Raw genomic sequence first — 26,638 nt, 5'->3', positions numbered from 1 at the left:
GGACTCGGGGGCTGGACAGACGGAGCAGATGTGGCCCACGGGCCATAGTTTGTCCCCCTCTGGCTTACACAGAGTTCTTCTTCAAGCTGGCCTCTTTCACCAGCAAGCACCGATCCAATTACAGGTAGTTAGTGCCTCAGCCACCCTGTCTCGCCAATAGTCTGTGCCCGACACGGCTACAACCACCCCACACGTCGGAGGAAGTCACCCAGCGCCGCGCAGGGCAGCACTAAGGAAAATGCCCCGTTAGCAGGTGCCACGCGCAGGTGAGCACCGCAGGGCACTTGGCAGCGCGCGACAAGAACAAGGGAGCGCGACCAGCTGGCGAAGGCAGGTCCAGGGGGCTTCCCACAGACACACGCAGCACCGGCCCCTATCTGCGCCTGCGCCCGGCTTAGCCCCGCCCTTCGGCTCTTCGCCTCTGCGCAGCCAGCGCTTCCGCTCTCCCCGCTCGCCTTCCGCCCTTCCGCCTCTGGAGTCTAAGGCACAGGAGGCGGCGTCAGGCGGTATCACTGCGCATGCTCCGTTCGCACGGGCGCGCTCCGTGACAGCGAAGTGGCAAATCGCGGCATCTCCCTGCCGAGTGCCCTGAGCGGCGGGGAGGGGCGGGGCCGGGGCGTTATTGTGCTTCCGGCGCGCGCGCGGCCATGGCCGTGCTGCTGGAGACCACGGTGGGCGACCTGGTGATCGACCTGTACGCGGAGGAGCGGCCCAGAGGTGGGTGGGGCCGGGGACCGCCCCCCCCCCCCCCGCGCTAATGTCCCGCTCCCTCTGCCCGGGCGCGGGTTCGGACTGGGGCGCTTGCAAGCGGCGGGGGGGGGGCCCTTAGTTTCCACGCGTCGTAATATTTTTCTAAGTTAAAAGCGACAGTTGCGGCCGGGAGCTCCTTTTCCTCCCCCGCAGACAGTATCTCCTCCTTCCGTGTCTCTGAAGCATCCACAAGCCGGCTCTTGATTTCTTCCTTTGGTAGACATTTAGGGACGGCCGGGAGAGGGGAATGTGTCTTGATCTTTGTTATGCAGCTGTTCCTATTGAGGAGCCTAAATATTGCTGCATGTAGCGTCTAGGAAGGGAAATTTGCGGTAATTCATCTTTTTCATAGATGGGCAGCGGGGTTTAGAGTCCAATGTTAAAAAGTCCCAGAGCCAAAGAGAAAAGATCAATGTGCAAATAAATTAACGTTTTTTAGTAAATTTCAGTGTAATTTTTTGCAGCTTGTCAGAATTTTCTGAAGCTTTGCAAAATCAAGTACTACAACTACTGCCTCATTCACAATGTACAGGTTAGTGTCTTTAATATAGTTTATATTTCCTTTTTTCTCTGCATCCATACATGGACTAATACCTTGTGTTATTTTACATTATTCCAGAGGGATTTTATTATACAAACTGGTGACCCCTTGGGTACAGGCCGTGGAGGGGAATCTATCTTTTGGTGAGTAAAACATACTTAATATAAAATAGTCCTAATTTGGGAGTGTAGTTGATTCTGTTTGGACTTACTGAATGTCCTACTTAAACACTGTTGGGAGGAGAGAGCTTCTTTTGCTCATACACCTTTATTTCTGTTGTCCTTCCTCATACTGTCTTTTGATCCTAGACACTTAGGGGTTTTTTTTAGGACAGCATGCTGCTTCTATTCTTAAATCAATAATGTGTAATTGTAAAGAGGTCACTGTAGGTTTGTCTGCAGCACTGCATGCCCTAAATAGCTGCTCTGGAGAAGTCAACAATTTTTCTACTGCAATGCTAAGGACTACAATCCCATGCTCTTATATTTTGTTTATGATTGAGGGGAAATGGGAGATTAGAGTAAAAATTCCCCTGAGTCCCTTGTCAAAATCAATAAAACTTGCCTGGACTCACATTTTAACTTCCCTAAATACATTAAGTGTTCTTTTTGGTACCAGGTTATTGGAGTGTGTGTGTGTGTGCACGCGTGTGTTTAAAGAGGTATGCAAAGGGTGTTGGGGAGAAAATCGCATTTCTTATAGAAATCAATTTTCTCTACTTGTAAAAAGGTAAAATAGAATTTTAGCTGATTGCATAATCTTCCAGATACTCTTTTTTTTTTTTTTTTTTTTTTTTTTAACTGACGCTCTTGAGGAAAACAGCCCTCTGTATTTAGTGCTTAGTTGATGAATAGTGCTCGTACAATTCTATTGGCTGGATAGAATTACAATTATTTGCCCTTGCACTACTCTAGACCTCACTATTATGGATCTTTGAGGCACACCAAATAAATTTACATCTGTTCTGCTATGCTATAATGGAGTTAGGGAGACTTTGTTACAACATGGTTACAAAGTTCTACCCACACTGTAAGATAGGAACATGAAAGTGTAAATGTACACATGGTTAACTGGTGAGCTTGGGCTCATTGAATAAACTTCATGGTTACACATAGCCCCTCTTCCTCTCCCTGTATTGCTGCCTCTGTATTGCAGAAAATTTCAGCAGTTACATGTTTACTTAAATAAACACATTTTAACATCCCTACTGTAAGGTAGATGGGGACAAAATTGTCTCTCTGTTAGGGATGTAATAGTGTAGTTGAGTAACGGATTTATCGATAAGCAAAAGCTTATAGGTTAAAGCTATAGACTACATGCAGTTCCCCCTCTTCCCCAACGATAAATTTTTTGGCAGACTGGCCAGCAGCCTGGCTCAGTTCTGGCTCACGCCAGGTATGGGACCTATCCTCACTGCAGCTCTGCACTTAAAGCGTATTAGGAGCCAGGTGGGCAGGCAGCCCAGCTCAGTTCTGGCTGGTGCCATGTCTAGGAGCTCAGCCCTGCGTTTGGACAGGCAGCCGGTCTGTGAGGGGAGCTGGTTTTTAAACTGCCTCCCCTTGTGGACCAGCTCCCGCCTGGCATCCTGCACTGCTGCTTCTAATACAGAGGCAGGGGGCTCCTTCGGAGTGGGACCGAAGCACACTGGCTGCCAGCCCCACCTGCAGGGACTATTGAATAGTTGAGTAACCTATAAGAATTCATGAGGTTAATCTACTACTCAATTAACTGATATTGAACATCCCTAGTCTCTGTAAGTGGGTCAAAACTTTTGACAATCCAGGATTCTAATGTATTATTGTTCTGATAATTCATCGATCATTCCTGGTCTTCTCTTTGCCCTTTTCTATATTATATACTGATTTTTTTTCTTTCAATACCTGGTTCTTTGTTGTGCTGTGTCTCAAATACAGGTTATACGTCCCTTGTCCTACATCGTTAAGCTCTGACCCATCCTGAGGGAATTTGCCAGATCAGGGAGGTCCCCTGCCACCAGCCTCCCAGGATGCTCCCCTTCCCTGTGGCTGGCTCTGCTCCGGCCCCACTGCCACTGAACACCAGCCTACAGGGCTTGGACTTGGGCTTTGGCCTGTTGGGGCTCCCCGGGAGTGGAGCTCCCCAGCTGCCATGGTGCTGCTTCTCCCCCTGCCCGACCAGGGATCCCTGGGAATGGGGCTTGCCAGCTGCCCCGCTTCTGCTGCTCTCTGCTGGGGATCCCTGGAGAGGGGGCTTGATGGCTTCCCTGCTTCTGCTGTGCTCTGCCAGGGATCCCTGGGAAAGGAGCTTGCCGGCTGCCCTGCTTTTGCCGCTGGCTGTTCCACCCAGCAAGGACTCCCCAGGGATGGGACTTGCTGGTTCCTCTTCTGTCCTGCCCAACCAGGGCTTCCCAGGGACAGGGCTCGCTGGTCCCACTGGCTGGGGCTCCCAGCCGGTTTGTACTCCCAGGTGCTGGGGCTCTCTGATCCAGCAACATCTGTGATCCTGCCAGATCATGGATGTTGCCAGACCAGAGTTTTCAGAGGTTCAACCTGAAGAATCTTCCAAAAGAGTGGCAGGGCTGACTTGCTTCTGTCTTCTGTTGCTGGTCTCTGAGATTACAGATCCATCCTGAGGGTGTTACCTTTTTCTTATTGCTGAACGGTACAGAAATGTGAGGTTATAGTTCTTGGTGCAATCTAAACTGATATAAACCATGTTTAAATGATTTAAGAGTGCATATATAGATTCACAATCCTGTGTATAGGTCTGATCTCTCACCCCTGGGGAGAACAATGTGAGATCAGGATCAGACACGGAGACTCTAAAATTTCTGCATGCAATCCTTTATGCTTTGAAAGCTAATATGTAAAATGAAGTTTGCAGCTTTTTTTATTCATTTATTTATTTATTTTGGTCTGAGGATAAAGTTTAGTCAATGTATAAATTATTTAATGGTTTTCACTTTTTATTTTATAAGTAGAATTTAGTGCACAAGTCCCATTTATGTTTTGGTAAACGGAATTATGCTTTTACTTCCCTGCACGCTGTACTGACAGTAGCTTTTAGCAAATTACGTGCTAATATCTATCACAGTTGTCGGAGTTTTCTGGCATGTTTCAAAAATCCTCATGCTGTAGAATGCCTCAATGAAAGAGCTTTTAACAATACCTGCAATATGGGTGGAGTAGTTATAAATGATCATTTTATTTAAGCACTGTAACATTTTTGTAAATTTGTCTTGTTCACTGTTGTATAACGCTTGTTTCACTGTCAGCCATTTTTAATCTTGCTGCCTCATAACATATTTATTGTATATATTTTCAGTAAACTCTATGGTGATCAAGCTAGATTTTTTGAGGCAGAAAAAGTGCCAAGAATTAAGCACAAGAAAAAGGGAACCGTGTCAATGGTGAACAATGGCAATGATCAGCATGGATCTCAGGTCAGCGCACAGTGTTTGTAGGGTTTCCTTTCCCTCTGGAATAGCAAAGAGGGATACTCCACAGGTTTAAAAAAATGTGCATAACAATGAAAACAACACGTAACTGCTGGCTTATAAATAATTAAAGGATACCGATGAGGTATTCATATTTTTACAAATGATTCCAGCATTTCCTAGTTATAACAACTCATTGGGAAACTGAAATCATACTTTAAATTACATGTTTTCTTCTTCATCATGTGCACTTATTGGTTCATTATTGTAGAGCATTTCAAAGGTGATAGGTTAATAGAACTGCATTATTGTTTAATGATTATTTTAGGTAGAAGAGGACTGAGATGGACAGTGTGGAAGTAAACTGGTCTAATGTGTAGTATCACCTATAAATATTTTTAAGGGTTTTTTGTATATCTGCTATTGTGATTCTGGACAAATATGTTCATTCAACCTACCTAGAGTTGCAGTATCAGTAAAATACCATCTTCTCTGGTTAGCAACAGTTGTAAAAAATTGTGAGATACCTTATCACTTGGTGACCATGGGCATACATGCTTAAATGTTAAAATATAGCTAGCAAGTGTAACTGTAGGTGTGTGATCCTTGATGGTGTTCAGCATCCTGAAATGCTCCTTTTGAGTAAGAAAATTGCAGATAAAAATTATATGGACTTAGCAAACAGACATATAATAACTGAGACTGGAGTAACATACATGTAATATTGCCAATACTAATCGTAGCTGTGTCCAGATAAATATAGCAGTAAGCAAGACTATTCCAACTGATGGTAAAGAATGAGTTCCAAATATCATTCATTATTGTGCTGTTTAGCCATGTGATCTGTTATAAATTAAGGGTGGATGGTTAGATGTGCTGCTGGTATAAACTATCCTACTTCCATTAAAGCCAATGGAACTTGATCAGTTTACACTGCTTGAAGCTCTGGTCTAGTACTTTCCCAATAGCGGCGAGAAGTCGTATGGCACCTTATAGACTAACAGAAGTGTTGGAGCATAAGCTTTCGTGGGCAAAGACCCACTTCGTCAGATGCATCTGTTAGTCTATAAGGTGCCACACGACTCCTCGCCGCTTTTGCAGATTTAAACTAACACAGCTACCCCTCTGATTCTTTCCCAATGAAATCAGTGGTAAAACTTCCACTGATGTCAGTGGGTGCAATGTCAGGCCCAAAATTATGTGGAGATTCTCAAAATGTAACGGTTTACTATAACTTTTTAAATTTTGTCTTTGTAGTTTCTTATTACTACAGGGGAAAACCTAGATTACCTTGATGGCGTGCACACAGTGTTTGGAGAAGTAACCGAAGGCATGGATGTATTAAAGAAAATTAACGAGACCTTCGTTGACAAGGAATTTGTTCCTTACCAAGACATAAGGTACAACTAGGTTTAACTTCCTAGCTTCTAGTAAATAAATAACTGAAGTGCTACTCACTCAAAAGTCTGGGCATCAGAAAGTGAGAATGGAGCCTGCCCTCTTCCAAAAGGTATGCTGTGATTGCAATTATGGCATTATTGTTTCCTGCCCCTTGCACTCCTCACCCAGAGTGAAGAATGCAGCAAGCTGTGCACTTTCCCCTCGCTCTGTATGAATTAGGTGGTGGGGGAGATTAATTAGGGGGACAGGAGCAGGCTGGAGTGCCAGCCTCACACTGTGGATGGGGGACTGCTCCATCAGGGTTGGAGTGCCCCTTCTTGCAGTGGGCCCCGTGGGGGTGGAGCAGCCCCCTGCCTATGGCGGGAGAGGATCTGCTCTGTCCCTTATTGAGTAACCATAACCAGTAAGCCTCGTTGGTTAAGAGTGAGGTTTACCAGTTAACCATTAACATCCCTAATTTTTTTTGATACACTTAACTCGTCTATGGGGTCCAATATAGATTGTAGGTGACAATTTGCGGCAGGAGTCAGAGGAGACTTTATTTCCATTTTGAAGCTAGTTCTCTTGAGATATTTCGGTGATCTGTTCCATGATGCAATCTATTTCTTTGGAGTGTCATCATATGCTGAAGGTGATTTTAAGTGTGTTAAGGTAAAAATCCAGGATTTTCTCTGTGGAACATATTCTGTGGTATCTGGCTGCAGATAACAGATTTCTTGGTGTGCTTGAGTTGGTTACTAGATCTGTGAACATGGCTTTGGTGGTCTAAATGTTTCTTGTATATTAATCTGTGTACTATTTTAGGAGAGTTCAACTATATTTTGTTTTGATTCATTGTAGCCAAAAATCTGTAGGGTGCACTAATACAAAGTAGGAAGTTAAGAGGGCAACAGAAGTTGAAATGAAGATTTTACTCTCAAACTAGATTTACTGTTGGTCTGGAAATAACGACTATGTTAAAAGATCAGCAACTAGTTATTAATAAAAACACTCAGTTTATTCTTAGTATCCTAACAGTCTGTGTACACATCCGAACTGGCTTTATTTTAGCATTATGTATTAGTACATAGTATTTAGTAGTGTAGGTTTACAGAATATTTATCTAGCCCTGTTTTTAATACAGGCAGTCCCCGAGTTACGCGGATCCGACTTATGTCGGATCCGCAGTTACGAACGGGGCTTTTCTCGCCCCGGAGGACGGGAGCGGCGGGACGCCCAGATGAGCCGCGGTCCCGCCGCCCGCGTTCTCCGGGGCGAGAAAAGCTGTTCCCCGTCTCCTTGGTCTGCTGGTCAGACCAGGGAGATGGGGAGCAAAGCCTCGGAGGACGCCCGCAGCGGGACAGCCGCGGCGCGCCTGGACTGTCCCGCTGCGGGCGTCCTCTGCGGCTTTGCTCCGCGTCTCCCTGGTCTGCTGGGGGGGGGAGGGCGCAGCTACTGCCCCCTCTCTCCCCAGCAGATCAGGCTTTTGAAACTGACCAGCAGCGGCGCTGACGAGGAGCGGCGCTACTGGAGCAACCCAGCAGCACCCCAGCTGTTCTGCCCCAGACGTCCCCAAGTCAGCCGCTGCTGAAACTGACCAGCGGCTGACTACAGTAAGCCCAAGGCAGAGTTGCTCTGCCCCCGGCTTCCTGGAATCAGCCGCTGATCAGTTTCAGCAGCAGCTGACTTGGGGACGCCTGGGATTCTTAAGTTGAATCTGTATGTAAGTCAGAACTGGCATCCAGATTCAGCCGCTGCTGAAACTGATCAGTTTCAGCAGCGGCTGAATCTGGACGCCAGTTCCGACTTACATACAGATTCAACTTAAGAACAAACCTACAGTCCCTATCTTGTACGTAACCCGGGGATTGCCTGTATATAATGTACACTAGTATCGCTAAAATTGATTCCATGTTTCTCAATTAAAGTAAGAGCTAGTTTTAAACAAATTGAAAGGCTAACTCTTAGAATTGATTTTTACTTTAAATTTCTCATTAGGATAAATCATACAGTGATATTAGATGATCCATTTGATGACCCGCCTGGTCTGATAATACCTGACAGCTCCCCAGAGCCCACTAAGGAACAACTAGATGTAAGTACTGCTGATGGCTTCTTAGAAAGGTGTTGGAAATGAGTAAATGGGCTAACTAGTTGAGTTTTACCAATGGCCTGATCCAGCAAAGCAAGTGAGTAGTCCCACTGAAGTCAAAGAGACTACTCATGCTTAAATATGTGGTCAAGTGTTTTGCAAAATAAGGGCTTCCAGTATGCAATTACACATTTCTTTAATGGGGGAAGATTTCTGAAAAGGCATTTTTATTGTAATAGCTTCCCCATTTATCCATGTGGTCAAATCTACCAAAGACCCTAAATATATTCAGAATCATACTTTGGATAATACATGTACATTATTTTGATTTCTTTTTCTAACACATGAAATGCTTATGCAGCACAATTGTACTTGAAGTGATCTCTATGCTTGCAAAGCGCATAACTATTTCTCTTTTGAAGAAGAGAAGATACAAAGATCAGCAGGTTGTTTCTAGTTGCAGATAGGTGGATGCAGTGCAAATATGTATTTGTTAATTGATGCTACAAAAAGAAAAGCTATAATGTTATAACAGTAATGAACTAGGGATGTAAGCGACTATATGACTAGTTGACAAGCAAAAGATTATCGGACAGTCGACACACTAGTCAACTAGTCGCTTCCCCCCTCCTTGCTGTCTCTATCAGAAAGAGGCAGCAAGGTGAGGGAAGAGGAGGAGCTGTTGGGGGGGAGCTGGCTTAAAAGCCAGTTCACCCCAGCTCCAGCTCTGTGGTGGAGGACAGTGGCACATCAGTGGCGTTCCAACTTTGAAATGTACAAGAATCCCCGCTCTGTGCCCCGTTTCAGTCTTTAATCTAACCCCGGGCTCCATGCTGCATTTCAATCTTTAAAATAAACAAAAGCCTCTGCTGGGACCCTTGTATGTTTTAAAGTGAAAGCACCTGCATGGAGTCCGGGGTCAGTGGGTGACTCGCCCTGGGCTCCACACGTTTCAGTCTTTGAAATGTATTTCAAAGGTGGACCACCACACTAGTCCTTATCAACTGATCGAATAGTTGATGGAAATCCCGTTGTCTATTTGATTAATCAAAATGTAACACCTCTGTAATGATCCTGTTGTCGGAAATGCCCAGCTATGGGATTATTGACAAGTTTCAGAGGGGTAGCCATTGTTAGTCTTTTTCGTTCATGCATGTTGTTCCAGCCCCGTGAGAGCTTTTGTCCGAATTAATTTGTTAGTCTTTAAGGTGCCACAGGACTCCTCATTGGTATAGCATTATAGGTTCCTCAATACTTTCGATTCGCCCCAAACAATATATCACTGCTAACTTATTTTCTTTTTACAATATAAAGTGAAGTTTATCCTTGTATTCCCTTTTTTCAATAAGCAACATTATCGGCTCTTTCACACAAGATAACTTTTGTGAACTGGAAAATATTACTTCACTACCCATGCTTCACATAGAAGCAGACACACTGGTTTGTCTGTGTTCTAGGCAGAAGGGATTTGCTAAGAATAGTTCAGCTTTTAATTGTTGTATTTTCTTACCTTGCAGTTATTGGCATTGCTGAAAGCAAATATATTCATTAGTGTGAGAGCAATGTTTCAAACAATAAATTGACTAGAGAAGTTGAAATTTAAAAAAAAAAAAGATGTAACAGATAATCATGGTGATGAGTTTAATGTTAGAACTTAATTCCAATAGAGGTATACCAAAATTAGCCTAACATCCACAAATCTAAACTCTGGATAAGGTTTGATAGCTCAGTGTAAGTTAGATAAATACTTGGCAGTTTTATAATCAGACATTTGCAGAGGATAAACAGGGATATACTATTTAGCTCTAATGAAATGTTTTGAACTGAGAGCGCTTTTTGGAAGAGAAGATTTTAAAATGGCCAATATTTTGTTGCAGAAATGTTTATACAGGCAGTCCCCGAGTTACGCGGATCCGACTTATGTCGGATCCGCAGTTACAAACAGGGCCGTTCCTCTCCCTGGTCTCCAGCAGACCAGGGAGAGGAAGCAAAGCGGCGGAACACGTGGGCAGCGGACAGGGTTGTCCGCTGCCCACGCGCTCCGCGGCTTGGCTCTGCTTTGCCCCCCCCGTCCCCCTGGTCTGCAGACCGGTGGGGGGGGGGGGGGCAAAAAGCAGAGCCAAGCCGCGGAGCGCGCGGTCAGCTGACAGCCCGCTCCGCGGCTTGGCTCTGCTTTGCCCCCCCCCCCCCTTCCCCTGGTCTGCAGACCACGGGGACGGGGGGGCAAAGCAGAACCGAGCACGCGGTCAGCTGACAGCTGTCAGCTGGCCGCGTCCTCCGCGGCTTGGCTGTGCTTTGCCCCCCCCAATCCCCGTGGTCTGCAGACCAGGGGGACGGGGGGCAAAGCAGAGCAAAGCCGCGGAGCACGCGGGCAGCGGACAGCCCAGACGCGTCTGGGCTGTCCCGCTGCCCCTGTGCTCCGTGGCTTTGCTCCGGACACCTGTGGTACAGCAGCTGGGGCGCTGCCAGTTGGTCCCGTAGCGCCGCTCTGGGCGCTACGGGACCAACCGGGCAGCACCCCAGCTGTTCTGCCCCAGGCGTCCTGATTCAGCCACTGCTGGTCAGATTCAGCAGCGGCTGAATCAGGACGCCTAGGGCAGAGCAGCTTGGGTGCTGCTGGGTTGGTCCAGTAGCGCCGAGGAGCGGCGGCGCTACTGGACCAACCCAGCAGCACCCCAGCTGCTCTGCCCCAGGCGTCCCCAAGTCAGCCGCTGCTGAAACTGACCAGTGGCTGACTACAGGATGCCCCTGCCCCGGGCTTCCTGGAATCAGCCGCTGATCAGTTTCAGCAGCAGCTGACTTGGGGATGCCTGGGGTTCTTAAGTTGAATCTGTATGTAAGTCAGAACTGGCGTCCAGATTCAGCCGCTGTTGAAACTGATCAGTTTCAGCAGCGGCTGAATCTGGACGCCAGTTCCGACTTACAAACAGATTCAACTTAAGAACAAACCTACAGTCCCTATCTTGTACGTAACCCGGGGACTGCCTGTACTTGGAATGCTTGATTAGATATAACTGTATAATATATATACAGTTTCTTTAATTGTACTCTGTGAAATTGAAGTCCTGCTAGATGAGGCAGGGTATGTCTACACTACCACCCTAGTTCGAACAAGGGTGGTAATGTAGGCAACCGGAGTTGCAAATGAAGCCCGGGATTTGAATTTCCCGGGCTTCATTTGCATCTCGCCTGGCGCTGCCATTTTTCAATGTCCGCTAGTGCGGACTCTGTGCCGCGCGGCTACACGTGGCACGGACTAGGTAGTTGGGACTAGGCTTCCTATTCCGAACTACCATTACTCCTCGTGCATGTAGCCACGCGGCACGGAGTCCGCACTAGCGGACATTGAAAAATGGCGGCGCCCGGCGAGATGCAAATGAAGCCCGGGAAATTCAAATCCCGGGCTTCATTTGCAACTCTGGTTGCCTACATTACCACCCTAGTTCGAACTAGGGTGGTAGTATAGGCATACCCGCAGAAATCTCTAATAGTACTTATATACTTATTTCAATAAAAACAATTTTCTTTTAAAAAATAGGAACAAGTTCTTCTAAATAGAAATAACCTGGCAAGTATGTTGTGGGATAGGTTTGGGATAATAGAGGTGAAAAACTCCATATTGTGTAATTCTGTCCCCCAACACAGATACTTGCTGTGGGCCAGAAGCCCTGACCATCAGTGCCTTCCCCCATGGGGGTGCAACTGTGGGCGCTGGCTCACCCTGCTGTGGGGTGAAGCTAGGTTGGCCCCGAGGCACAAGGATGCCGATAAACAGGAGCTCAGAGGCCGCATGCACTGACCTGACCTACAGATCCCATTGTCTGGGAAATGTGACCTATGGGAGCTGCAGGGGCAGGGCGGTGCATGCAGGAAGTGCACAGGGCCACTGTGGTAGCTTTCTGGAGCAGCAGGGGATCAGGGCATTAGGGGGGCCCTGCTTTAGCACTGCTGTGCCAGTGTCTGAGGTAAGTGGCACCTGGCCATAGCTAGCACCTCTCATCTCCCACAACTTCACCACAGGTCCCATCTCTGAGCCTCCTTCCACAGTCTGCATCCCTTCCCCAAAACTCTGCCCAAGATCAGAACCTCCTACTGTATCCCAACTCCCTTCTAGACCCCAAAGCCTCACCCTACTGCCCCAGCCATGAGCCCGCTCCCACACTCCAAACTCCTTAGCTCTAGTCCAGAGTACCCTCTGCCATCCTGAATTCTTCATTTCTGGTCCCATCCTGGAGCATAGGAAAAGTCCCAAACCTCCATGCTTCCTTACAGGCCTGTGTATGGACTGTGACTGGTTTTATTTTTTTGTTTGTGGGTCAGTGACCTCCGATAGGAAAAAAAAGTTCTGTACCTGTGGTGTAATCTAGCCCAGGTTGGCTGTGACTGAAACTCGTTACCATGTGAAACTACTTAGTTGTCTGTTTGACCAGAATGAATGGTCTTAGCCTAATATTTCAGGAATTATAGTTCTTAGTCTCACAACACTCACTACTCCAGTGTGAGGTAGGGTTTTAGTATTAAGAAAAATGAAGGCTAACTCGGGTTAGTATTAAAATGCTTTTTTGTTTTGTATCTTTTTTCCAATTTTTCATAGAGTGGCAGAATAAGAGCAGATGAAGAAATTGATGATTTCAAAGGAAAGTCTGTGGATGAAGTGGAAGAAATTCAGGCAGAGAAAGAAGCAAAAACTCAGGCCATTCTTTTGGAAATGGTAAACATCTTTTTTTTTCTCAGTTGTACTTTCTTTATGTATTATATACATAATATACATTATACCTGGGTGAGTGAGTGCTTAAGACAGGGGCTTACTTTTTGAGTTGCATGTCAGAAATGTTGGCCTTGTGGATCAGAGTGCATGGTATCAAAGGCTGCTGGTAGAGCTAAAAGAGTGAACATGGATGAAGGTCAAGTGTCCATTTACAGGAGGAGATTTCCCAGGAAGATCAGTACCATCTTTGTTCCAAACCCAGGATTGGCACTGGTCTGACAAGATTTCTAACAAGCTTTCTAGAAATGCTTTTTAAATGATAAAATCTCATTAATCCTATATGGTACCATTATCCCTGCAGTGTGTCTCATTTTTGTCTATCAACTTTGTATTATTCATCTACCCACATTTGATTAATACCAGCACCTGTAATAGTAATCTTGCATAACATCTTTTATCTAAAGAGTGTTTAAAAAAAAAGTGTTTTACACACAAATTGAAGTCTCCGCTTTCCTGTAAAAGAGAAGAGTATTATTCTCTTTTTACTGACGGAAACACTAAAGCAGAGAATATTAATCATGTGTTCATTGACAGTTTTGGGAAGAAGAGCACTGCAGATTCCTAGTTATCTATTTTAATCACTAATCATACTTTTTTTTGGCGGAGAATAAAGTTCTCTTTTTTTGAGACCTCACAGTAATTATAGATCTTTCCCAGGTTTCCACTGGCTGAATTGTGAAGAAAAGAATATTTATCATCCCCACCCCTCCTTTTCCAGGATAGTAACACATCCAAAATGTTACTTAAATTATTTTTTTGTTATGAATATAGTGCACTGAAATTCAGGTTTTGTATAAAACAAATTGAAAAACTTTTCCTTTTCTGCATGCTGTAGGTGGGAGATTTACCAGATGCAGATATCAAACCACCAGAAAATGTGCTGTTTGTCTGTAAGCTGAATCCTGTGACCACAGATGAGGACCTGGAGATAATATTTTCACGATTTGGGCCCATTAAAAGGTAACTTCTGCAGAATAGTGATTAATAAAAGCCCACCAAAAGAGAACCAAAATCAGTTTAAGCAGTCCCTTAGGCTTTACCACTCTACTCTCACTCTAGATCTTTTTCTTTTTGGAGATCCACTTTTAGTGCCCTTGGCTACGTCTACAGTGGCCCATTTTCCGAAAGGGGCATGCTAATTTGACAGGTCGTAATAGGCAAATCCGCGGGGGATTAAAATATCCCCCACGGAATTTAAATAAAAATGTCTGCCGCTTTTTTCCGGCTTTTAGAAAAGCCGGAAAAGAGCGTCTACACTGGCCCCGATCCTCCGGAAAAAAGCCCTTTTCCGCAGATCTCTTATTCCTACTTCTGGAGGATCGGGGCCAGTGTAGACGCTCTTTTCCGGCTTTTCTAAAAGCCGGAAAAAAGCGGCGGACATTTTTATTTAAATGCCGCGGGGGATATTTAAATCCCCCGCGGATTTCCTTATTACGACCTGTCAAATTAGCATGCCCCTTTCGGAAAAGGGGCCAGTGTAGACGTAGCCAACGTGTGTGAGTGTTGTAGTGGGGACCTACTGACAAGGTGGGGTATTTCAGAGAGACACTGCCATCTTGTTACATAGTTCTTTTTCAAACATTCCTCAGTATTAATTGCAATCCCCAAAGTTAAACCAACAAACAAATGTTTGTTCTAGCTTAGTAAAAGTTAAAAAAAAAAAAAAAAAAAAAAGCATTGATGGAAAATAGAATCTGATTCAGTAAGCCTTTGTTTAGGACTAATTCTAAAGCCCCCATTTATCACACTAATTGCTGCTTACCTGAAATTAGCTTCAGTTGCTTGGTGTATCCAGTGACTTCAGTGTGCATGTAGATTACTTACGTGCAGGGGTGACTGCTGAGGAGGGATGTAGAGAGGGCACCAGCCTTGTGACCACCTCCTGTCATGTGATTCCTTCCTGTCTTTTTCTCCACAAGCTCCCTCCCCTGAGTGATGCAGCCTTGGGGACTACTGAGGGTCTGACACTGGCAGCAGGGGTTGTGGCTTGCCATTTTTATGGGCAGAGGGAAGCAGAGCAATGTAGTCCCAGCCTGCTCTGCTCTGCTTCCCTGGTTCCCAGCTGTATCACTTTGCTTAACACTACCAGTGAATGAGGGGAGCAGTCCCTCTTCCTTCCCTAAGTGATGTGTCCAGGAGCTGGGGGAGCAGGGTGGGCTATGGCCATGTTGCTCCGCTTCTTGCCATTATGCCAGTGTGTGTGGGGGGAACCTCTGCTGCAGGCACCAGGCATCCCCCCCCCCCCCCCCGAGTCCTCTGGGCCATCCAGAGGCTCTGGGCTCACTGGCTGCTGGCCCCTTGTCCATCTTGCCCATGGTGTGTGGGGGGGAGCATGTTCCCCCTGCCCCCACTCCTGCTTATGTGAATGAGCTTTGATCCTACTATTGTCAAAGGCCTTATAGCACAGGTTAAAATTTCTTACCTGGTAACGTCCCTTTACAATGGTGATAATCGTCAGACATTTTCAAACCAGAAGGCATTGACACTTTCATTTCATGCTATTTTTTCAGCTGTGAAGTGATTAGAGACTGGAAGACAGGGGAATCTCTTTGTTATGCTTTCATTGAATTTGAAAAGGTATGTTCTTGTGGAGATATTACACTGTTTTTAGAAGCAACATTTCTATAATAGGCTTGGGTCATCTCGCCTTGCAAACGCAGCTCTGTGCTGGATGGAATGAGAACATGTGATCTGCTCAAGTGTTGGTTAATATCCTCATCTGTTGACTGCAACTTACAGAGGATGTAGGTCTCCATGCAGGAAAACATTTAAACATACTTAAGTTCATCCCTGTGTAGCAAATTGTAAGTATGTACTTCAGTCCTTCTGAAGTCAGTAATTGGAATGTCATCAGACTGTAAGAGTTGTTCTCATTATATAAAATGTATAGCTTGTGTTTGATTTGTTGGCTGTTACTGTTCTGTATTCTGAGAGAGTTGTCTGAATGAAGTTCAAGAGTATTCCAGGACACTTACTTTAGCTTGCTCAGGTAGTTTAATTAAGATTTTTAACAAAGCCATTGTCTTTCTTTGTAATTTTCTCTACATATATTATTCCAAACATAATACACATACAAATGCTCTGTTTTGGTATAGATTTATGTAATCTCAAATCTTACATGCTTGCATTAGGTCAAATTGTAAAATTATAGTTTATTTTAAAAAATGTGACATGGGTAACATGATGTGATTTAATCAATTTTAGAAACTTTAAATATATATTTGCTCATTTGTAGCATATTCACTAGGAATCTCTATACCAGGAGCAATTCATGTTGGATTTAAATGGTGACTTCATAAGAATATTTGTATATGATTTGTTAATTAATCTTGACTTAAGTTTTCTGGAAATATTGCTACCAGGAAGAAGACTGTGAGAAAGCCTACTTCAAAATGGATAATGTGCTGATAGATGACCGGAGAATACATGTGGATTTTAGCCAGTCTGTTGCAAAAGTTAAATGGAGAGGAAAAGGTAGTTTTATTTGTCATCCTTTGATTCTATACCAATTTCAAACCTTAAATTAGTAATTATTGCTCTCTCAAACTAGAACTGTTGTGTAGGACAAGCATCTTTTTATAAGGTTGATCAACTCCTTTTCGGTGACATAATGGCCATAATTTGGCATTCCTGTCTGCTTGAGCGAAGGTTACTAAATCTGTGTGTCTATCTGTTTACTGCATATCAGGGGGCAAGAGGTTTACTGGTAACTATCATGTTTCCAAATGTATTTTTTGCCAGTAAAAGTACACTAGTGGCATTTCTTTATTAATATCAAAGTTTCAAAAAGTACAGGTTGGAGCTCCCTCATCCAGCACCCTCGGGACCCGACCAGTCCCAAACAAAGGGATTTGCCAGACCAGGGGAGGTCCTTCCCAGCATGGCCCATTCTGTCCTGCTGCCCCCCAGCTAGGACTCCAGCCTAGCCCTGCTGCTGCCTGCCCAGGCATGACTGCCCCTGTGGTCAGAGCTCCGCAGCTGCGGTTAGAGCTCCCTGGTTGCTGCCAGGGTTGGAGCTCCATGGTCGGGAATGGAGCTCCGCAGTTGGGGGCTCTGCCCCTGCTGGAACTCTGTAGCTGAGGCCAGAGTTCCAAGGCTGCCGCTGCCATCCCCAGGCTCCATGGCCAGGGCCAGAGTTCCACGGCTGCCATTGCTAGGTCCCTGCTTACCCCCTGGTTGCAGGGGCCAGATCTTCTTGCTGTGCCACCCATCTCTCTGCACCCTGCTCCCTGGCTCCCAGCTAAGTCACCATGCCCCACTGCCGCTCCTGCCCTGTGTGCCTGATCTCCCTATACCTGGGCTCTGTAGTTCAGGAACATCTACTGGGCCACGGATGTTGCAGGACCAGAGAATTCCAGTTAAGGGAGGTAAAACCTGTATAATTTTGGATATTATTTATGAACATAAAACTGCAATAATCAGCATTTTCTTTCTGTTTCCTTCACTTCATGAAGGATTGCATTACAAGACAAACTGAGTATCTAATTTTTATCTAATCTTTATATTGCTGTTGCAGTATAAGCCTTCACCATAAGGTGGCAGCACTTAACTCACAGTGCTATTAACTAGTTTTCAAAAACTTCAAGTTATAGAAATATGGAAAATAAAATCCAATAGGCCTCTTTAAAACATTAACCTGTGAGAGAATATTTTTCAAAATGTGTATTAAAAATTGTATAATTTTTGTAGTGAGATTTCCTCTCTTCCTCCAAGTTTTGGTAGACAGCAAAATTTCATTGTTTTGATTTTGAAAGAAGAGGGTTGTAACAGAAATGCCAACAGAACCTTAAACTGAGAGATGAAGGACCAGCTTTTAAGCACAAACAGAATAATTGCCACTTGACGCCTTGTGTCCCTATCCAGCTCTGTATTCTTTAAGCATGAAGTGGGTAGCCAGGTCTTCTCAAACAGAAGGACTAGAGATTAAAAGGAAAGTCATGGCCTGATCCCCTCCTCTCTTTTTTTCTGGGTCAGACATGCTGTAAGACCATTCCTGGAGTTGCTACTGGGTACTTCTGTAAAAGTGATTACAGTAATGATGGAGGTAACTGATGAGAATTGTGTGCTGTACTGCTGTGTCTTATTCGATTTGTAAATTGGAGATGAAAGCTCAGTTGATTGTTTTTGTATGAACAGGTGGGAAGTATACCAAGGATGATTTCAAAGAGTATGAAAAGGAACATGATAAACCTTCCAAATTAATTTTGAAGGAGGAAGTAAAGCCAAATCAAGAGTATCCTTAACAGTTGAATAATGTGTGACCCATGGGCTTATAATGTAGTGGACTTGCAACCTGAATTTTGTGACCACCATTTTTAGTTCTCTAAGCTTTTGTAGGACAGATGTTATGTTAGGCAGCAGCCAAACCATTAGGCATTGCTTTTAGAATTACACATTTATTTTTAATTTGCTTTTTTATGTCAACAAGGTGTAACCCCACTGTCAGATCAGAAAGTGTTAATTTTATGCCAACTTTGCACCAGTATGAATAAGTATCCTACTGCAAAGCAGTGGAGGAGTAGGATGTTTTGTTTCCCCAGAGCAGATTTCAGTCAGTCTTACTGTTACCTACCCTGTAATTTTTCATTGTACATTATTTTTGTTTGCATAAAGTACTGGCTGTCTCAGCGTTACACCCATGTATACATGGGTTCATTTGCTTTGTGAGCTTTTATATTCTGAATTCATCAGTGACTGGTACCAAATCTGCCCTTAATCAATTGATATAGCGCAAAATATAACCTTGTGCTGGATGAAGAGGTAGAGGAGTCTAGTGCAAGTCATGTTCGCTTGGGTAAAAAACACAAGAAGAAAAAGCGCCATCACTCTGATGATGAAGAGGATGACAAGAAGACTAAAAAATTCAAGGTACTGAACTGCCATCATTTCACTGGTGATTTAATCCTATGTCTCTATGGGTATGTCTACATTACAGAGGTTTTATTTGGAAAAATGGTAGTTTTTTTCAAAAAACCCCGTCAATTACATCCGCACTGCAATCACGTTCTTTTGAAAAAAAAAATCGAAAGAACTGAGGGGTTTTTCCAACATTGGTAAAACCCTTTCTACACAGAAGAAGCCTTTTTGGAAATGAGTTCTTTTGGAAAAAGGCATGTGTGGACAGGAAGAAGGAGTTCTTTCTCAAGAAGAGGAAAAAGCACAGGTGGCCACTCCCTCCATAGTGATCACAGCTTACATGCGAAGTAGTGTCTATTCACTGTGGACACTATCTGCTGAAAAAGCAGATTATTTTTTTCAATGCACTTGGCAGTGTGGGTGATCTCTTTCGAAAGTTATTTTGGAAGATCTCTTCCAGAAAAGCTTCTTCCGAGAGAAGCCTGCAGTCTAGACATAGCCTATATGACCATGTCTCTTGTAACTGCTAAAAAAGAAAAGGGTTTTTCTGGGAACCTTGCATGTGAATACCTTAAATGAGTGAAGGGCTTGTTGCAATGTACAGGTGGGCTGTCAAAGATGTTCTTGAACTTCTGGGGATAGCTGTTTCTAATTGACCTTCTGCTGAAATGTCCTGAAAAGGGAGCATATGAGTTTCACAAAAGTAGGAGTTTCAATACTGAGTCTGTTTTTTTACATTTCCCATCACAGACCAGCTATAACGTAATCATATTTTATGCGTGCAAGATATTTTTCGTGTACTTCCGGGAATTGTGCACATGAGCGTATTTTAATGTGCAGTCAAAACCAGCCTCTTGATGGCTTTACTTATCTTTCAGCTGACTCAGAAGTATCAACGTGAAATCTGTGTTTGTGTTGTATAGGTTAGTAATGCTGGAGGATTTTGGCTTGGTTGACACTAAAAATGAACAGCTGTGGATAATGATTTTCAGTAGTGGGCCCCCGCCCTGCATCCTTTGTCTTTATTCTTGGGATAATATTGATCTTCATTTAATATCCCGAAATTGAATTTATTAAGTTGGTTATTTTATCATTCCGTTTTCTCGCCATGTATGAGAGAATACAGTTGGAGGTTTTTAATAGCAATTTCCATTGAGTGACACTTGGCAAACAGTGTTCATAGACCTTGTTGGCATTAACCTTTGAACCCCCCAGCGCTGCAATCTCTGAGAGGCTCCAGGACGGCAGCCAGCACATCCTTAAGCCCACATTGCTTCCCCAGCAGGAGGAGGGGTGCCTCTCAGGAAGCAGCGTGGGCTGAAGGATGTGCAGGCTGTGGGCACAGCTATATTGTGTGTGGGGGGTTCTGTAAAATTTTAATAGATTGAAAAGGTGTTTGTGGTATTGAAAAGGCTGGGAGCAACTGAGCTAAGTGTATGCTCCCAGACCTTATTTACTACATACCATCTGAACCCTGCACCAAATACAAAATTACTAATTTCTCTTAGGTGAATCTATCGTGCTCATCGCTACTATATCTGTGTCTAGCATGAACAGCCTTAATTTTTACATTTCTTAAGTCTTGACTGGTTGACATTTCAATCTTAATGTTTCCTTAACTAAGTGTTGTTGGGGATTTTTAAATGTAATTTCCTAATTTAAAAGTTTAGCCTGAAATAGTCACCTGGTATGGACATTTTGAAACAGAATGGTTAAAGTTTTAATCAATTGAAAACCAGATCTTATAATAAAACGCACTGGCCAACCTTAACTCTGGGTAGTGCTGTCAGCTCCGTCAATAATGATGTGAAGAAGAGGATTTTTTTGCCCTGATCAGTTTCCGTGATGCTGAGATGTTTTTTTTGCTTTCTGGTGCTGTTTTTTCTTCTTCTTCAGTGAGTTTTGACTCATCCTCTTTCATAGTCTGGTGCTTGTTTTCTGATTGTTCAGTTTGTGTCTTCAGTTATAAAAATTATTTTTGACTCTTCCACTACGTCGGGCTGTTAGGGAATTGTGGTTTTCTTTAAGTAGCAGGATGTGGATCTTGAGCAGGTAGGTACACTGGCAGAGAAGAGATTTGGATAAGAGATGGCGGGGTGTGCTCAATAATGTTTGTACTTCTGCTTGTGAACTTTATTTTCATTTGTGGCCTCCTTTTCCAGTTTTCTCTGCTGGCAGCGTAGACTTCTTTGAATTTGTTTTCTTATCTTTTTCTTGTGAGTGAGTTTGTGGGTATGTCTACACTTGCACCCTCTTTCGAGAGAGGGATGCAAATGCAGCTGAGTGAAATTGCAAATGAAGTGCGGATTTGAATTTCCCGTGCTTCATTTGCATAACTGCAGACAGCCGCTATTTTGAAATATCAAACGCTGTCTAGACGTGGTTATTTCGGGAGAAAACCCTTCTTCTGAAATAACCTTTATTCCTCATACAACATTGTTTACCGGTTATTTCGGAAGAAGGGTTTTCTCCTGAAATAACTGCATCTAGACAGCGTTTCTTTTTTGAAATAGCGCTATTTCAAAATAGCGCTGTAATGCAAATATGTAAATGAAGCACTGGATATTTAAATCCCAGCTTCATTTACAATTTCAAATGTCTACATTTGTATCCCTCTCTCGAAAGCAGGTGCAAGTGTAGACATACTCTGTGAGAGGACTTTAGTGGACTTCTGTTGACATATATGTAAGACCTCACTGACTTTTCCTCTTGTTATAATTTGTCAGGGTTTTTAAGCATAGCGAGTCATGGTGTTGATTTTTATGGTTGGTTACAAGTGTTCGATTAGTAAGTCAGCTATTCTTTCTGTTGGACTTTGTTCTGTTATATGGTTATAATACTTCAATAAAAATATTGACAGTTAAGTTTGATCTTAAGTTGCCAATTTGAAAAGGCAATCTTATTTGTTTGCTGTTCTGCTGGTGTAGATGCCTGTTTTGAGCTTTGCAGTGGTGAGATGTTTGCCTATTTGCAGAAAATGTGTATTATTTCTATGGTGCTGATGTCATCTGTGATAAATAGCAATTTGCATGATCCTTCAGTTGCTTTACTAGCTTTTTGACAAATATTGCCCAGCCTCGAGTCCTCTAAGGAGCTTGCAAAAAAATGCCATTGGGGTGCGGGAGAAACAGCCAAATGCCACTGATTGCCGTCCCCTATTTCAGTGTTTCTTAAACTTTTTAAGACCGAGGAACACCAAACAATATATCTTTTTTTCATGAGGAACACCAAGGATTTTTTGTTGAGCAAAATAAAAAAGAGGGGGGAGGGGGAAATGTTATTGACCAAAAAAAGGTGGTTGGGGACAGAAAGTTATTGAGAAGAAAAAAAGGTTGCCTGCCCCTTTAAGGGCAGCCATTTTGAACTGTGTTGTCCATGGCACACCTCCGACTGCCTCGCAGAACACAATTTAAGAAACACTGCCCTATTTCCTCCTTTCCACACCCCCTGCAACTTAGTGTCGAATTCTTCTACCCCAACACTTAACTGGGCAAAGAAGATGAGCAATGTTTAATGCTGGCCCAATGACGGGCCTGATGTCCAGCATGAGAGAACTTAAAGGAAGTTAGCAATTTGCATATCAGGAACACTCTCACTCCCTTTGTCATGGTGTATGACATGTTTCTAGCTCTGATATGCCACAAGACATTGGAGCTTAAAATCCATTGTCATTTTAGTAACTGTGGAGCTTCCTAAAAGATTTTTCTTTCTCTATGCCAATGCATGTTGTTTTTACATGCAAAGAAATAATTAAAGGAAAAAAAATAAAATAATTAAAATCTGTAAAATATTAAGATAGAGATTACACATATGGAGGAGATTATTAAAATATGGCCTTGCCTGTCCAGCCACACAGCTGAAACTCTCATGCAGGCTTCTGTTGTCTCACATGTTGATTTGGCAAAATCCTTCTCTCTGGTTTTGAGGAACGCAGTGGTACCCTGCTCATATCCATTCTAAAGGATGCTGAAAATATCATTTGCCTCGCCTGTAATTCTGATCACATTACCCTTCTCTTTGCATGCCTCCTTTGCCTCCCCCTTTTCTATCACATCAAACATAAGCTGTTCTTCTTCACTTTCAAAATCCTTCTCTGCTTATTCTCCCACTACCTCTCATCTCATTCACTATGGAGATTTCAACTCCCACATCTGACTTCTATGATTTCCCCTTCATCGCATACTTGTTTAAATTTTTGAACCATGCTTGTCCCTATGCTGCCCTTCATGCTTGTGGATGCTATGCATAAATATCTACAAAGCTACCTCAACATCTCTCTTCACATCCCTTCTTAAGTCTCCTTTGCCATGACGCCTTCAAAAAACGACAACAGTTAGGTTATTGGTGTGTTGAGATTACTGGCTGTCATGCAGACCATTATGCACTTATTTTTTCCTTGTATGCCATCTGCCTGTATATATCCATTGCCTTTTGATCGTGGACTGAACCTATGTCTACATTACCGCAGAAAGCTGACCTGAGCTACACAACTCCAGCTCCGTGAGTAATGTACCTGGAGTCAGTGTACCTTGGATTGAGTTACTGTGGGTCTACACACCATGAATGGGAGAAACTCTCCTGTCAATTTACTTTACTCTTCTCATCACGAGTAGAGTATAGGAGTCTACCGCAGAGCAATCTGTGGTTGATTTAGTGGGTTTTTACTGGATTGGCTAAATCCACTGCTGGTGGATAGATATAGCATAACATAATCTCTCCCCATGGCATAACATAATCTGTAAAAATATGACAGAGAGAAGAACATTTAAAAAAATATATCCCTTTTCATATCCTTCCTTTAAAGCGGGGGTGGGGAATCTTTTTTGTGTAGGGGGCTGCTAACCCACAGAAAAATCAGTCAGGGGCAGCACACAAGTGAGAAGCCCCTGACTGAGAAGGAGAGAGACACTCCCCACGTTTCCCTTGCACACCAGAGCCACGGGGGGCGGGGGGGGAGATAGTAGATTTTGTGTGCTCCAGCCCTGCAGGTGGGGGGCTGGAGCGCCAGCGCAGGCTCCCCAGTGCTGAGCTTTGTGGGCCATATCCAGGTAAGCTGGGGACCAGACCTGAGGTTCACCACCCCTGATATAAAGCCAGGTTCTCTTTGTACTATAGGTCTATCTAATACAGGTCTGAGGGAATTTAGATGGAATGTGAGTATGAGACCTCCTGCCTTTCAGCTAATGGCTGCTGCTCTTTCAATGTGGCAAATGAAGGCCTTAGGCTTTAGACCTTCCAGTATGGCTATAGAATAAGGTTTTATTTTTACAGGTTTGGGGTTTCTTTTGTCTGAAGAGGTTTCTGCTTAAAGATGTGGGGTTTTGTTGGAAGTGGTTTTTTGAAGTCTAGAAATTTCGCCATTGATGTCCAGTGGGACATCAGTGGGGGCATGCTTGGGGATTTACCATGAATCTAAGTCTTGGTTACACACACAGCTACACAAGTTATGTTAAATTAGTGTTTAAATCTTTTAAGTTTTAACTTGTAAATGAACTCATGCATTGGTGCTGTTCGTTAGCAAAATTAACTGTGCTTTAGGCCAGGTGTGCTTTTGGTATAGTTCAATATAGAACAGTGAAATGGGTTTGGGAATACAAGGTGGCCTATTTGCTGTGATGTCCATATAAATACTTGTTTGATCTGTGTACTATTGATTATAAATGTTGACATTTGTATTTTATACCAGCAGTACATGTGAACTGCTTAAAATTTGTCATAGTTATAAGCTATCCCATATCATAGGGCAAGTATAAATGTGCCCTGTAAATAAAGGACATGTATACTCTGGTTTCTCTTCAGATCATATACGTGTCCTTTATTTAAAAGGCACATTTATACTTGCCTTATGATATGGGATGGCTTATAACTATGACTGAATACATTTTAAGTAGATTCTTTCCTCTTTGACAATGACTACGTTGATTATTTTTCTCGTATTTGCATATTGGTGAAGTATTCTCCATTCCCAAGCAAGCTACAACACCGGTTTGAAGAGTACACAAAAATGTGGTGCCAAGAACAGATTAGGTAGAATTTCACGGAGGGAGGGGGGGGAAGAGAGAGTCTGTGTCTGTGTCTGTTGGGAGCTGAAGAAAAAAAGTGTAAAACATCCATTCCAGATCTTGAAATAAGAGAAATCTGACATTGGATTGTTTAATGATTATACAAACAGTAAATATTCTGTTTTTAAATGAAAGTAACCAGAACATCTACTGGAAGACCGTGGGGTTTGAAATGATGTGGTCTCCATCCTCTTAATCCTTCCAGGAATGTTAAAAGGCCAATTATGTCCGTTGGACAGCCCTTTCAGAGTTTTAGTGATCTTCTAAAAATGCAGCTTCTCAAAGTACTCTTGTGATGAAAGCTTTGATGTGTTAGAGCTTGTAGGTAAGTGCCACAGGCTGCTCAATTGTAATACCAAATGACGTTTTGAAAAATGTTAGTTATGAGCTTTTGAATAGTAGTTGTTCTCTGAAGATTTGTAGTATCTGAAATTTCACTAGTTCAGTCTGGTTTCCCTAGTTCAACTAGGTTACATGAGTACAGAACATTGCATCATCAGTGTTGTGCTGATACAAAATAGAGATGCACCTGAACCAAAATCCTGGAGCCAAACACTCCACTATTAGTCAAAAATCAAACCCAGATCTGAATTTTGCAAATAACTCTGTTTGTGATAACAGGTCAAATAAAAGCTCTGGACTTGATCCCCTAAATTATATCAAGTTACCAGTTGGCTTTGGTTCATGATATTACCTGTAAGAACTAGCCCCATTATCTAATATTCTTTCAGCTAAGACAGGCTGAAGGTAGAAGGCTTTAGAGCAGCATTGGTCTTTTACTAGTCCACAGGCCAGATCTGGCCCACAAAAGCCTTCTATTTGACCTTCTGGGCATCTGTTGTTCAGTCCTGATCCATGCTGGTGACTCTGCTTTAGAGTAGCCCTTCTACTTGGCTCCATCTCCACCCAAGGCTCTTTGGAGAGCCGTGGCTCTCCACTCCCTGCTGGTCCTGGTTGCTGCATCCCCATGGTAACGTGCCTTTGAGCTGGGTAGGAGAAGGGTCAGCCTTGCAGAGGGTGGTGCTGTGTGGAGATTTGGACATTGCTTCCCAGGCAGCTCCCCTGCTAGGTAGCCCCTTTCTCTCCATGGTTGCAGTTTGTCCTTTGAGCCAACATATGCTGGCTTTGGAGGCATGCTAAGAAGTTGTAGCTGGGACCAGGAACAGAGTGAAGGAACTAAAGCTGAGTAGCAGGACCATCCTTGGTCAGAACTGTTAAGAGCCTGGGATGGACCTGGAGCCAATTAGAAAGCCAAAGAGCTGGTCTGTCTTACTTTCTTGTTCTGTTGTATACCCTTTAATATTAATATCCTCCCTTCACTGCATGTCACCAAACTGCCTTGACAGGACTCTGACCGAAGATACAAAGAAGAATGCTGCAAAGAGAAAAGAAAGACTGAAAAGAGAGACAAACAACAAAGCCGCAGTCGCAGCCAGTCTCGGGATCGAGACAGCCACTATAGCTCCAGCAAATCTAAAGACAAACACCGAGAAGAGCTTTGGGAAAGAGAGCGGGATAAAAAGAGAGACAGAAGTAGAAGTCCTAAGAAATCCAAAGATAAGGAGCGGTCCAGACATAGATGATGTATCCTTCTCCTCCTATATTTGCATAATGCCTTGTATACAACTGTGCAGGTACTCCAGCAAATCTGCGTTTGCCACTGCTTGTTGGTGTCTCAGTTTCAGGAGTGATGAGTGTACCTATTTTAACCTTTAATTTTGTAGAATACTGCTTGATTCTGGAAGACTGTCTCAATAAAAGAATTTGTATTTTA

The 26,638-nt window shown here is 43.5% G+C and overlaps 1 protein-coding gene across 2 annotated transcripts; it reads left to right on the top strand.

The window, feature by feature from the left end:
• Nucleotides 1-477: 477 nt before the first annotated feature.
• Nucleotides 478-26,638, top strand: PPIL4 (peptidylprolyl isomerase like 4). Of its 2 annotated transcripts, XR_012902718.1 has the most exons (14): nucleotides 478-717; nucleotides 1,215-1,282; nucleotides 1,370-1,434; nucleotides 4,595-4,712; nucleotides 5,964-6,106; nucleotides 8,085-8,181; nucleotides 12,773-12,889; nucleotides 13,782-13,906; nucleotides 15,457-15,523; nucleotides 16,309-16,420; nucleotides 18,083-18,179; nucleotides 18,676-18,814; nucleotides 25,070-25,189; nucleotides 26,211-26,350. XR_012902718.1 is itself a non-coding variant. In XM_075924413.1 (13 exons), the coding sequence occupies exons 1-13, from the start codon at nucleotides 648-650 to the stop codon at nucleotides 26,445-26,447; spliced, it is 1,455 nt and encodes a 484-aa protein (XP_075780528.1). In that variant the 5' UTR covers nucleotides 479-647; the 3' UTR covers nucleotides 26,448-26,638. The 2 variants fall into 2 exon arrangements, 1 of the variants encoding a protein (XP_075780528.1); XM_075924413.1 differs by lacking the exon at nucleotides 25,070-25,189 and having other exon boundaries at nucleotides 479-717; nucleotides 26,211-26,638.

Source organism: Pelodiscus sinensis, chromosome 3 (genome assembly GCF_049634645.1).
Source record: "Pelodiscus sinensis isolate JC-2024 chromosome 3, ASM4963464v1, whole genome shotgun sequence".
Classification (NCBI taxonomy): Eukaryota; Metazoa; Chordata; order Testudines; family Trionychidae; genus Pelodiscus; species Pelodiscus sinensis.
This window is presented reverse-complemented; position numbering and strand designations above follow the sequence as displayed.

What these genes read in the sequence shown, in the direction of transcription:
- PPIL4 (XM_075924413.1), top strand. Translation starts at nt 648, where the DNA reads ATGGCCGTGCTGCTGGAGACCACGGTGGGCGACCTGGTGATCGACCTG. An exon ending in GCCTCATTCACAATGTACAG is followed by an intron (nt 1,283 to 1,369) that starts GTTAGTGTCTTT and finishes ACATTATTCCAG; the next exon opens with AGGGATTTTATTATACAAAC. An exon ending in GAAGTAAAGCCAAATCAAGA is followed by an intron (nt 18,180 to 18,675) that starts GTATCCTTAACA and finishes CAATTGATATAG; the next exon opens with CGCAAAATATAACCTTGTGC.